At 45.1% G+C, this 14,209-nt stretch overlaps 1 protein-coding gene across 1 annotated transcript in view; it reads left to right on the forward strand.

Annotated features, from left to right (window-relative positions):
- LOC132393010 (uncharacterized) overlaps nucleotides 1–14,209 on the forward strand; it is a 73,868-nt gene that overhangs the window by 44,371 nt on the left and 15,288 nt on the right. The window contains exon 3 of the mRNA XM_059967696.1: nucleotides 12,902–13,358. Within this exon, the coding sequence (XP_059823679.1) occupies nucleotides 12,902–13,358 (457 nt within the window). The remainder of the gene's footprint in view (nucleotides 1–12,901; nucleotides 13,359–14,209) is intronic.

A 14,209-nucleotide genomic window follows, 5' to 3' on the forward strand; every position in this document is an offset into this window, starting at 1 on the left:
GACGGTGAGTTATGGAGAGAGTGAGAGGGAAATCCTCACTGATGGTGAGTTATGGTGAGAATGAGGGAAATCCACACTGATGGGTTATTCTGGAGAGATATGGAGAGAGAAATCCTCACTGATGGTGAGTTATGGAGAGATAATGAGAGAGAAGTCCTCACTGATGGTGCCTTACGGAGAGAGTGAGGGAAATCCACACTGATGCGTTATTATGGAGAGATATGGAGAGAGAAATTCTCACTGATGGTGAGTTACTGGGAGACAGAGAGAGAAATCCTCACTGACGATGAGTTATGGAGAGAGTGAGGGCAATGCACTCTGATGTGTGATTCTGGAGAGAAATGGAGAGAGAAATCCTCACTGATGTTGAGGTATGGAGAGAAACAGAGAGAAATCCTCACAGATGGTGAGATATGGAGAGAGACTGGGAGAGAAATCCTCACAGATGGTGAGTTATGGAGAGAGACTGAGAGGGAAATCCTCACTGATGGTGAGGTATGGAGAGAAACTGGGAGAGAGATCCTCACCGATGGAGAGTTATGGAGAGAGTGAGAGGGAAATCCTCACTGATGGTGAGTTATGGAGAGACTGGGAGAGAAATCCTCACAGATGGTGTGTTATGGAGAGAGACTGAGAGAGAAGTCCTCACTGATGGTGAGTTATGGAATGAGTGATGGAAATCCACAGTGATGGGTTATTCTGGAAAGATATGGAGAGAGAAAACCACACTGATGGTGAGTTATGGAGAGAGACTGATAGAGAAATCCTCACTGATGGTGAGTTATGGAGAGAGGCTGATAGAGAAATCCTCACTGATGGTGAGTTATGGAGAGAGTGAGAGGGTAATCCACACTGATGGTTGAGCTATGGAGAGAGCCTGAGAGAGCAATCCTCACTGATGGTGGATAGTGAGAGATACTGAGAGAGAAATCCTCACTGATGTTGAGTTATGGAGAGAGACTGAGAGAGAAATCCTGACATGGTGAGATATCTAGAGAGACTGAGAGAGAAGTCCTCACCTATGGTGAGTTATGGTGAGAGTGAGGGCAATGCACATTGATGGGTGATTTTGGAGAGGTATGGGGAGAGAAATCCTCATTGATGGTGAGATATGGAGAGAGACTGAGAGAGAAATCCTAACTGATGGTGAGTTATGGAGAGATATAGATAGAGAAATCCACACTGATGGTGAGTTATGGAGAGAGACAGAGAGATATCGTCACTGATGGTGAGTTATGGAGAGAGTGAGAGAGAAATCCTCAGTGATGGTGAGTTATGGAGAGAGACTGAGAGAGAAGTCCTCACTGATGTTGAGTTATGGAATGAGTGAGGGAAATCCACAGTGATGGGTTATTCTGGAAAGATATGGAGAGAGAAATCCTCAGTGATGGTGAGCTATAGCGAGAGTGAGAGGGAAATCCTCACTGATGGTGAGTTATGGAGAGAGTGAGAGGGAAATCCTCAGTGATGGGTTAATCTGGAGAGAGACTGGGAGCAAAATCCACACTGATGGTAAGTTATGCAGAGACTGGGAGAGAAATCCTCACTGATGGTGAGTTATGGAGAGACTGAGAGGGAAATCCTCAGTGATAGTGATTTATGGAGGGAGTGAGGGAAATCCACTCTGATGGTTTACTCTGGAGAGATATGGAGAGAGAAATCCACACTGATGGTGAGTTTTGGAGAGACTGTGAGAGAAATCCACATGGGTTATTCTGGAGAGAGACTGGGAGCGAAATCCACACTGATGGTGAGTTATGGAGACAGTGCGAGAAATCCTCACTGATGGTGAGTTATGGAGAGACTGAGAGAAATCCTCACTGATGGTGAGTTATGGACAGAGTGAGAGATATCCTCACTGATGGTGAGTTATGGAGAGACACTGATAGAGAAATCCACACTGATGGTGAGCTACGGAGAGAGACTGAGAGAGAAATCCTCACTGATTGTGAGTTATGGAGAGAGTGAGAGGGAAATCCTCACTGATGGGTTATTCTGGAGAGATATGGAGAGAGAAATCTACACTGATGGTGAGTTATGGAGAGATACTGAGAGAGAAGTCCTCACTGATTGTGAGTTATGGAGAGAGTGAGGGAAATCCACACTGATGGGTTATTCTGGAGAGATATGGAGAGAGAAATGCACACTGATGGTGAGTTATGGAGAAAGACCGTGAGAGAAATCCTCACTGATGGTGAGGTCTGGAGAGAGTGGGTGAAATCCACACTGATGGGTTATTCTGGAGAGATACTGAGAGAGAAATCCACACTGATGGTGAGCTACGGAGAGTGACTGAGAGAGAAATCCTCACTGATGGTGTGTTATGGAGAGAGTGAGAGGGAAATCCACACTGATGGTGAGTTATGGAGAGAGTGAGAGGGAAATGCACTCTGTTGGTGTGTTATGGAGAGACTGAGGGAAATTCACACTGATGGGTTATTCTGGAGAGAGACTGGGAGCGAAATCCACACTAATGGTGAGTTATGGAGAGTGTGAGAGGGAAATCCTCACTGATGGGTTATTCTGGAGAGATGGAGAGAGAAATCCACACTGATGGTGAGTTATGGAGAGAGTGAGAGGGAAATCTTCACTGATGGGTTATTCTGGAGAGATATGGAGAGAGAAATCCACACTGATGGTGAGTTATGGAGAGAGATTGAGAGAGAAATCCTCACTGATGGGTTATTCTGGAGAGAGTGATAGAGAAATCCACACTGATGGTGAGTTATGGAGAGACTGGGAGAGAATTCCCACTGATGGTGAGTTATGGAGAGAGTCAGGGGACTTCGCACTGCTGGGTTATTCTGGAGAGAGACTGGGAGTGAATTCCACACTGATAGTGAGTTATGGAGAGACTGGGAGAGAAATCGTCACTGATGGTGAGTTATGGAGAGAGACTGAGAGAGAAATTTTCACTGATGGTGAGTTATGGAGAGGGTGAGGGAAATCCACACTGATGTGTTATTCTGGAAAGATCTGGAGAGAGAAATCCTCACTGATGTTGAGTTATGGAGAGAGTGAGAGAAATCCACACTGATGGTGTGTTATTGAGAGAGACTGAGAAAGAAATCCTCACTGATGGTGAGTTATGGAGCCAGTGAGAGAAATCCTCACTGATGGTGAGAGATTGGGAGAGACTGAGAGAGAAATCCACACCGATGGTGAGTTATGGAGAGAGTGAGAGGGAAATCCTCACTGATGGGTTATTCTGGAGAGAGACTGGGAGCAAAATCCACACTGATGGTAAGTTATGCAGAGACTGGGAGAGAAATCCTCACTGATGGTGAGTTATGGAGAGACTGAGAGGGAAATCCTCAGTGATAGTGATTTATGGAGGGAGTGAGGGAAATCCACTCTGATGGTTTACTCTGGAGAGAGTCTGGGAGAGAAATGCAGACCTTTGGTGAGTTAAGCAGAAACAGACAGGGAAATCTACACTGATGGTGATTTATGGAGAGAGTGAGTGAAATCCACACTGATGGGTTATTCTGGAGAGAGACTGAGAGAGAAATCCACACTGATGGTGAGTTTTGGAGAGACTGTGAGAGAAATCCACATGGGTTATTCTGGAGAGAGACTGAGAGGGAAATCCTCACTGATGGTGAGTTATGGAGAGAATGAGGGAAATCTACTCTGATGGGTTATTCTGGAGAGAGTCTGGGAGAGAAATGCAGACCTTTGGTGAGTTAAGCAGAAACAGACAGGGAAATCTACACTGATGGTGATTTATGGAGAGAGTGAGTGAAATCCACACTGATGGGTTATTCTGGAGAGAGACTGAGAGAGAAATCCACACTGATGGTGAGCTACGGAGAGTGACTGAGAGAGAAATCCTCACTGATGGGTTATTCTGGAGAGATATGGAGAGAGAAATCCTCACTGATGGGTTATTCTGGAGAGAGACTGATAGAGAAATCACACTGATGGTGAGTTATGGAGAGAGTTAGGGGACTTCGCACTGATGGGTTATTCTGGAGACAGTCTGGGATTGAAATCCACACTGATTGTGTGTTATGGAGAGAGACTGAGAGAAATATCCTCACTGATGGTGAGTTATGGAGAGCGACTGAGAGAGAAATCCACACTCATGGTGAGTTATGGAGAGACTGGGAGTGAAATCCACACTGATGGGTTATTCTGGAGAGAGACTGGGAGAGAAATCCTCAGATTGTGAGTTATGGAGAGAGTGAGGGAAATCCACACTGATGGGTTATTCTGGAGAGATATGGAGAGAGATATCCAGACTGATCGTGAGTTATGGGGAGAGACTGAGAGAGCAGTCCTCACTGATTGTGAGTTATGGAGAGAGTGAGGGAAATCCACACTGATGTGTTATTCTGGAAAGTTCTGGAGAGAGAAATCCTCACTGATGGTGTGTTATGGAGAGAGACTGAGAGAGAAATCCTCATTGATGGTGAGTTATGGAGACAGTGAGAGAAATCCTCACTGGTGGTGAGTTATGGAGAGACTGAGTGAAATCCTCACTGATGGTGAGTTATGGAGAGAGTGAGAGAAATCCTCACTGATGGTGCGTTATTTGGAGAGTGAGTGAAATCCACACTGATGGGTTATTCTGGAGAGAGACTGAGATTGAAATCCACACTGATGTTGAGTTATGGAGAGACACTGATAGAGAAATCCACACTGATGGTGAGTTATGGAGAGAGTGAGGGAAATCCTCACTGACGGGTTATTCTGGTGAGATATGGAGAGTGAAATCCACACTGATTGTGAGTTATGGAGAGAGAGTGAGAGAGAAATCCTCACTGATGTTGAGTTATGGAGAGACTGGGGGAGAATTCCCACTGATGGTGAGTTATGGAGAGAGTCAGGGGAATTCGCACTGATGGGTTATTCTGGAGAGAGACTGGGAGCGAAATCCACACTGATGGTGAGTTATGCAGAGACTGGGAGAGAAATCCTCACTGATGGTGAGTTATGCAGAGAGTGAGGGAAATCCACACTGCTGGGTTATTCTGGAGAGTTATGGAGAGAGAAATCCACACTGATGGTGAGTTATGGAGAGACTGTGAGAGAAATCCACCCTGATGTGTTATTCTGGAGAGAGACTGAGAGAGAAATCCTCACTGATGGTGAGTTATGGAGAGAGTGAGAGGGAAATCCACACTGATGGGTTATTCTGGAGAGAGACTGGGAGAGAAATGCAGACTGATGGTCAGTTAAGCAGAAACAGACAGGGAAATCTACACTGGGTGATTTATGGAGAGAGACAGAGAGAAATCCTCACTGAAGGACAGTTTTCGAAATAGAAATATAACAATACAGCTCAGTATCCCTTCAGCCCTCATTGTTGTGCCAACCTTTAAACCCTGCCTCACATATAACCCTGCACCTTAAATTCCTTCATATACCTGTCCATTAGTCTCTTAAATTTCACTGGTGTGTCTGCCTCCACCACTGACTCAGGCAGTGCATTCCACTCACCAACCACTCTCTGTGTAAAAAGCTTTCCTCTAATATCCCCCGTGAACTTTTCACTCCTTATCTTAAAGCATTGTCCCCTAGTACTGAGCAGTGGTGCCCTGGGGAAGAGGTGCTGGCTGTCCACTCTATCTATTTCTCTTAATATCTTAAATACCTCTATCATGTCTCCTCTCATCCTTCTTCTCTCCAGTGAGTAAAGCCTTAGCTCCATTAATCTCTGATCATAATGCATACTCTCTAAACCAGGCAGCATCCTGGTCAATCTCCTCTGTACCCTTTCCAATGCTTCCACATCCTTCCTATAGTGAAGCGACCAGAACTAAACACAATACTCCAAGCGTGGCCTAACTAGAGTATTATAGATCTTCGTCATTACCGCACAACTCTTAAACTCTATCCCTTGACTTATGAAAGCTAATGCCCCATAAGCTTTCTTAACTACCCTATCTCCCTGTGAGGCAACTTTCAGGGATCTGTGGACATGTACCCCCAGATCCCTCTGCTCCTCCACACCTCCAAGTATTCTGCCATTTACTTTGTACTCTGCCTTGGAGTTTGTCCTTCCAAAGTGTACCACCTCACACCTCTCCGGGTTGAAATCCATCTGCCACTTCTCAGCCCACTTCTGCATCCTATCAATGTCTCTCTGCAATCTTCAACAATCCTCTACATTATCCACAACACCACCAACCTTTGTGGCGTCTGTAAACTTGTCAACCCACCCTTCTACCCCCACATCCAAGTTGTTAATAAAAATCACGAAAAGAATAGGTCCCAGAACCGACCCTTGTGGGACACCACTAGTCACAACCCTCCAATCTGAATATACTCCCTCCACCACGACCCTCTGCCTTCTGCAGGCAAGCCAGTTCTGAATCCACCTGGCCAAAATTCCCTGGATCCCATGCCTTCTGACTTTCTGACTGAGCCTACCATGTGGTACCTTGTCAAATGCCTTACAAAAATCCATGTAGATCACATCCACTGCATTACCCTCATCTATATGCCTGGTCACCTCCTCAAAGAACTCTATCAGGCTTGTTAGACATGATCTGCCCTTCGCAAAGCCATGCTGACTGTCCCTGATCAGACCATGATTCTCTAAATGCCCATAGATTCTATCTCTAAGAATCTTTTCCAACAGCTTTCCCACCACAGACGTAAGGCTCACTAGTCTACAATTACCCGGACTATCCCTACTACCTTTTTTTGAACAAGGGGACAACATTTGTTTCCCTCCAATCCTCCGGTACCATTCCCGTGGACAATGAGGACATAAAGATCCTTGCCAGAGGCTCAGCAATCTCTTTCTTCTCCTCGTGGAGCTGCCTGGGGAATATTCCGTCAGTCCCTGGGGACTTATCCATTCTTATGTATTTTAACAACTCCAACACCTCCTCTCCCTTGATATCAACATGCTCCAGAACATCAAGTTCCCTCTCATTGGTGAATACCAAAGAGAAGTATTCATTGAGGACCTCGCCGACTTCCACAGTCTCCAGGCATATCTTCCCACCTTAATCTCTAATCGGTCCTATCTTCACTCCTGTCAACCTTTTGTTCTTCACATAATTGAAGAATGCCTTTGGGTTTTTCTTTACCCTACTCGCCAAGGCCTTCTTGCTCTCCTCAGCTCCTTCTTAAGCTCCTTTCTTGCTACCCTATATTCCTCAATAGACTCATCTGATCCTTGCTTTCTAAACCTCAAGTATGCTGCCTTCTTCCATCTGACTAGATTCTCCACCTCACTTGTCACCCATGGTTCCTTCACCCTACCATTCTTTATCTTCCTCACTGGGACAAATTTATCCTAACATCATGCAAGAGATCCCTAAACATTGACCACATGTCCATCGTGCATTTCCCTGCAAAAACATCATCCCAATTCACACCCGCAAGTTCTAGCTTTATAGACTCATAATTTGCCCTTCCCGAATTTAAAGTTTTCCTGTCCTCTCTGATTCTATCCTTTTCCATGATAATGTTAAAGGCCAGGGAGCGGTGGTCACTGTCCCCCAGATGCTCACTCACTGAGAGATTTGTGACCTGACCCGGTTCGTACCTAATACTAGATCTAGTATGGCATTCCCCTAGTCAGCCTGTCAACATACTGTGACAGGAATCCATCCTGGATGCACTTAACAGACTCTGCCCCATCTAAGCCATTGGAACTAATCAGGTGCCAATCAATATTAGTGAAGTTAAAGGCACCCATGATAACAACCCTGTTATTTTTGCACCTTTCCAAAATCTGCCTCCCAATCTGCTCCTCGGTATCTCTGCTACTACTGGGGGGGGGGGGGGGGTCTATAGAATACTCCCAATAGAGTAACTGCTCCCTTCCTCTTCCTGACTTCCACCCATACTGACTCAAAAGAAGATCCTGCTATATTAATAGTATCCCTGACCAGTAATGCCACCCCTCCTCCCCTTTCTCACCCCCATCCCCTTTAAAGCCTGAAATCCAGGAATATTGAGAATCCATTCCTGCCCTGGTGCTAGTCAAGTCTCTATAATGGCCACTACATTATAATTCCATATATGTATCCAAGCTCTCAGATCATCACCTTTGGTCCTGAAGCTTCTTGCATTGAAGTATGTGCACTTTAGCCCTTCTACCTTACTACCTTTACACCCTATATTCTATTTCTCTTTCCTCAAAGCCTCTTTATATGTTAGATCTGGCTTTACTCCATGCACTATACTTGCAGCTCTCGCATGACCTTTATCCTTCTCCACCTCACTATCTGCTCTAACACTCTGGTTCCCCTCCCCTGCAAATCGTGTTTAAACCCCCGGAGCAGCACTAGCAAACCTTCCCGCAAGGATGTTAGTCCCCCTCCCGTTCAGGTGCAACCCATCCCATTGAAACAGGTCCCACCTTCCCTGGAAGGCCCAATTGTCCAGAAACATGAAGCCCTCCCTCCTGCACCAAATCCTTAGCCATTTATTTAGCCGCATTATCTTCCTATTTCTAGCCTCACTAGCACGTGGCATGGGTAGCAATCCTGAGATTGCAACCCTGGAGGTCCTGTGTTTCAACTTTGCACCTAACTCCCTAAATTCTCTTTGCAGGACCTCCTCCTCCTTCATATCCACGTCATTGGTCCCTACGTGGACCATGACATCTGGCTGCCCTCCCTCTCTCTTGAGAATATTGCGAACTCGACTCGAGATATCATGGACCCTGGTACCAGGGAAGCAACAGACCATACGGGATTCTCGATCTCTTCCACAGAACTTCTTATCTGTCCCCTTAACTATCAAATCCCCTATCACTACTGCTCTCCTCTTTTCCCTCCTTCTCTTCTGGGCTGAGGGTCCAGTGTCGGTGCCAGAGATGCAACCACTGCAACTTGTCCCTGGTAGGTCATCCCCACCAACAGTGTCCAAAACAGTATACTTATTATTGATGGGAATGACCACAGGGGTGCTCTGCTCATTCTCTCTATTCCCTTCCCTCTCCTGACAGTCACCTGCTACCTGCCTCCTGACTTTTAGGGGAGACTATCTCCCTGTAACTCCTGTCTATTTCTGCCTCTGCCTCACGAATGATCCGAAGTTCATCCAGCTCCAGCTCCAGTTCCCTAACTCAGTTTGTCAGGAGCTGCAGCTGGATGCACCTTTTACAGGTGTAGTCATCAGGGACAATTGTGCTCACCCTGACTTGCCACATACTGCAACCGAAGCACTCGACTGCCCTAACTGCTGCCTCCATTACCTACTCCTAAGTTAATTAGATTAATTAAAGGAGCTTACCCGGCCTTACCTCACTGGGAGCAAGCTCGTCCTCAGCCGCTGCTCACCGAAGCCTCTCGAGCCAAAGCCTTCCTACTCTGTCTCCTGCTAATCCGTCACCCGCTCCGTTAATCTGCTTGCTTTTTAAACTCTCCCGCTGTCTCACGGGCTGACTTTCACTCGTTTGCGCAGTCGTGCACCGTTCAAACTGCCGAAGAAATGGAGACCGAGAGAGAAATTTACACTGATGGTGTGTTATGGAGAGAGAGTGAGAGAAATCCACACTTATTGTGAGTTATGGAGAGACAGTAAGAGAGAAATCCATACTGATGGTCAGTTATGTAGAGAGACAGAGAGGGAAATCCACATTGATGGTGAGTTTTGGAGGGAGATTGAGAGAGAAATCCAGACGACGGTGAGGTTTAGAGCGAGATTGAGAGAGAAGTCCACACTGATGGGGAGTTGTGGGGAGAGTGAGAGAGAAAGAGAGGGGTGAGGAAGAGGGAGAGTGAGGAAATGACAGCACAAAAGTACAAAAGAATACAGAGAAATCCTTTCACTGCTGAGCAATATATGTACAGTATGTACCTAAGGAGAAGGGAGAAATAGAGGTAGTGACAGAGGATGGAAGGAGAATTCACATTGTTGGTCATTAGCAGAGGGATGAATAATATTTTGGGCTACTTATTTATTTTTGTAATCTACAGTAATTTTTATCTCTTGTACTCAACTGCCAGAAAAGAACAAATTTCAGAGTTGATGAACTTGTTTCTGATTCTGGTTCTTTGTCTATGCATTACTGAGATATTGAGCCCTGCAGGAGAGAGAGTCCACTGCTCGTTTGTTCTTGGGAGTGAGAGGGTGAGAGCACGAGGTGGGGGAGAGAGAGGGAGTGGGGGAGTGATAGAGGGTGGGAGTGAGAGAGAGAAATTGAGGAGGGAGAGAGTGGAGGGAGGGAGGTGAAGAAAGAGAGAGGATGGGAAAGAGTTTGAGAGAGAGGGGTTGAGAGTCAGAGGGAGAGTCAGAGAGTACAAGAGAGACAGCAAGAGGGGGAAGATAGCAAGATAGATAGCTTGATAGACATACAAACGGATGGATTGATAGTCAGATGGAGATATAGATAGAAAGGCAAGATAGATGGATAGAGTGACAAACAGACAGATAACAATCTGATATATATCTAGATAGACAGATATAGCTAGATATATAGACATATAGGCTGATAGATAGACAGGAAGATAGATAGGTAGATAAACATTTTTGTAGATAGATAGACAGATAGACAGACAGATAGTTAGCGAGCTAGCTAGATAGCTAGATAGATAGAAAGATAGTGAGACAGATAGAACTATTGGTAGCTAGAGAGATAGACAGATGGATAGAATGATAAATAGATAGATAGGCAGATGGATAAATAGACAGATGTATGGATAGTTAGAGTCACGTGGATAGATTGACAGACAGATGGACTAGATACATAGATAGAAAGACAAGATAGACAGAGAAATAGACAGATTGGTAGCTAGTTAGATAGATGGATAGACTGATAGCTAGCTAAATAGATAGAAAGACAAAGAGACAGATAAATAGAATTATAGGTAGAAACATAGACAGATGGATGATGAAGGCAGCCTCTGGGTGTGCAGTCTCCAGCGTGTTGATGGTCTCTTACAGTTCCTTGAGAGTCAGGTCAGTATCAGCCTGCAGTCGAATACAGTGTTGTGATGTTAACAGCCGTGAACTCCCCTGACACCCAGTAGGGTCTGCACAGCAGCACCAAGTGCTCTAGGTCTGGAGAACAAAAGGACTTGAGTGTATGCACATTCTGGGGGTCCCACCAAGCATTGTTGACCATAAGGCATACCCCTCCTCCTTCACTCTTCGCAATGAGGTTTTTCGACCTGTCTGCCCAGAACACAGAGGGCTCATTGACATGATCCGGTATCTCCTCCGTCAGCCAGGTCTCCATGAAGCACAAACCATTACATTCCTTTGTTTCCCGCTGATAGTAGGTTCTGGCTCTCAGTTTGCACAGCTTTTATCCAGGGACTGAATGTTAGCCAGGAGTATGATTGAATTATAAGCAGTTAGATAGATAGACAGACAGATGGATAGACTGACAGACAGATAGATAGGTAGAAAGACTAGATAGATAGATAAATAGACAGATCAACAGATGGGTAGATAGACAGACAGATAGATAGACAGAAACTATAAATAGACATGCAGATAGACAGATAGGTAAATAGGAAGACTAAATAGATAGATCAATCCTCATGGAGGGATCAGAAGTGGAGAGAATGAGCAATTTCAAGTTCCTAGGTGTCAATATCTCTGAAGACCTAGCCTGGTTGCAACATATTGATGTAGCTATAAAGAGGCAAATTTCATGACATGCCAGTGATACTAAACCCGATTCTGATTCTGACCAGGCCGGCTGTGATGCATCCAGTCAATGCACTCTCCACTACACATCTATAAAATCTTGTCAAAGTTTGAGATGTCATACCAAATTGCTCAAACTTCTAGGGAAGTAGAGACACTGCTGTGCTTTCTTTACAATTGCACTTATGTGCTTGACATAGGATAGGTTCTCCAAAACAATAATACCTAGGAATTTAAAGTTGCTAACCCTCTCCACCTCTGATCGTCTGACTGGCTCATGGACTTCTGGTTTCCCTCTCTTGAAGTCCTTTGGTCTTGCTGACATTGAGAGGTTGTTGTGATGACACCACTGAGCCACATTTTCAAATCTCCCTCCTGAATGCTGAATCATCACCACCTTTGACACAGCCCACAACTCTGGTGTCATCAGAAAACCTGAATATGGTATTGAAACTGTACTTAGCCACACAGTCATAGCTGTAAAGCAAGTAGAGCAGAGGGCTAAGCACACATCCCTGTGGTGCACTCGTGCTGATGGAGGTTGCGGAGGAGATGTTGTTGCCAATCTGAACTGACTGGGGTCGACAAGTGAGTAATCGAGGATCCAATTGTACAAGGAAGTATTGAGGGCAAGGTCTTAAAGCTTATTGATTAGTTTTGAGGGGATGATGGTCCTGTATTAAATGGTGAGCTGTAATCAATAAAGAGCATTCTGATGTATGCACCTTTGATGCCTAGATGTTCTGGGGTTGAGTGAAGAACCAAAGAGGTGGCATCTGCTATGGACCTGTTGCTCCTTCCACAGATACTGCCTGACCTGCTTTTAAAAATGCTTTAGCATTTTTATTTCTATTCCAAATTTCCAGCATCTGCTGTGTTTTTTAAATTTTTCATGAAATCTGTGATCTCATTATAAAATCAGTGATCCCATGCAGTCAAGAGGATGAAATCATTTGTCACAGGTAATCATCAGGGTAAAATTAGTGATAATGTACATCAGTAGAGTGCTGAATATGAAGCTAAAAAGCAGATTGTAAAACTCTACTGGCATCAAACTCTCTTCACTGCTAGGACAGCAAGGTTTGTAAGTTTAGCCAATGGTAATTACTGGGAGCACAAAACTGAAACACATTGTGATGTCCAATTGCTCAACATACTGGTGTTGCAAGCAACCTGAATGGGGAATGTTGTATATAAAACCATAAGACATAGGAGCAGAATTAGGCCATTTGGCCCTCTGACTCTGCTCCACTATTTCATCATGGCTGATTTATTATCCCATCCAATCCCATTTCAATCATATTAATAGCCAACCTTTTTTCTGTAAATATAGACTCTTCACCGTCCCAATAACAAGGCAGAGTCGACTGAGCCTGGGGATGCTGCTGGTGTGGTGTACTGGCCATGTAATAGGCAGAAAGCAGAGCTTCAGTTCAGCCTGGACATGGTGCCACTGAAGAACTCGGCTACAGCCTACGGCAATGATACAATGCTACCTTCTGATGCTGCTGGGAGTGACAGGATCTACTTACATCCAGAAATACCTTTCAAAACTCCAAACATCCCACTGCCAAGCAATGCCAGAGAGGAAAATGGAGGGTTGGTGTGCAACAAGGATGAGGCACGGGCATTGTTGGTGGCACTCAATCATGTCACAGTTTCCATCGTGCGAGCACGGGGTCCCCATTGCTCCTCAGGATCAGTGTGCATGGTGTGCAAGAAGAAGGAATGTGAAATACATACCGTCAGTGTCAGCTCTGAGGTCAACTCAGGAGTCTATCATCTAGAAGGTTGGTAATTTTATTACAAGATTCCTACACTAAGTGAGAAATCCTTGGGCAGGGTGAGACTGTTAATAAATCATAACTGGATACATTTTCTGTCCTAATTATTTTCTCCAAAACTTGAACAAAGTTTCTAATGTATAGTATCCCATACAACATAAAACCATAAGACATAGGAGCAAAATTAGCCCATTCAGCCCACTGTCTGTTCTGCCATTTCATCATGGCAGAACAGACCATTATTATCACTCTCAATCCCATTCTCCTTCCTTCTGTCCATAACCTTTGATATCCTGACCATCAAGAACCTATCAACCTCTGCTTTAAATATACCCAATGACCAGGCCTTCACATCAATCTGTGACAATGAATTCCACAGATTCATTGCCCTCCAGATTAAGAAATTCTTCTTCATCTCTGTTCTAAATGGACAAACCTCTATTCAGAGGCTGTGCCCTCTAGTCCTAGTCACAACCCCCCCCCCCCGCCCCCACTGCCATAGGACACAACCCCTCCACATCCACTCTATCTAGGCCTTTGAACATTTGAGAGGTTTCAATGAGATCCCTCCTCATGCTTCTAAACTGCAGTGTATACAGGTCCAAAGTAATTAAATCATCCTCCTTGGTTCATTTCGGATCCCTCAACCTGCCTATGGGTGGCAGGGGCACTTTCTCGTGTCTTGGGCTAGTGGGGCCTGGCAGCACCCATCCCTCTTTAGGCCTGACCTCAGCCATAGGAGCAGGGGTTATTTGTCATGTCTTGTAGCTGGGAGTTGGTGCAGAATTAAGAAACAGAATATGGAGATGGGGCTTGATTTTGGAGTTAGTTCATTGGAAGGTCAGGAGTCAATTGAG

Source organism: Hypanus sabinus, chromosome 4 (assembly GCF_030144855.1).
Source record: "Hypanus sabinus isolate sHypSab1 chromosome 4, sHypSab1.hap1, whole genome shotgun sequence".
Classification (NCBI taxonomy): domain Eukaryota; kingdom Metazoa; phylum Chordata; class Chondrichthyes; order Myliobatiformes; family Dasyatidae; genus Hypanus; species Hypanus sabinus.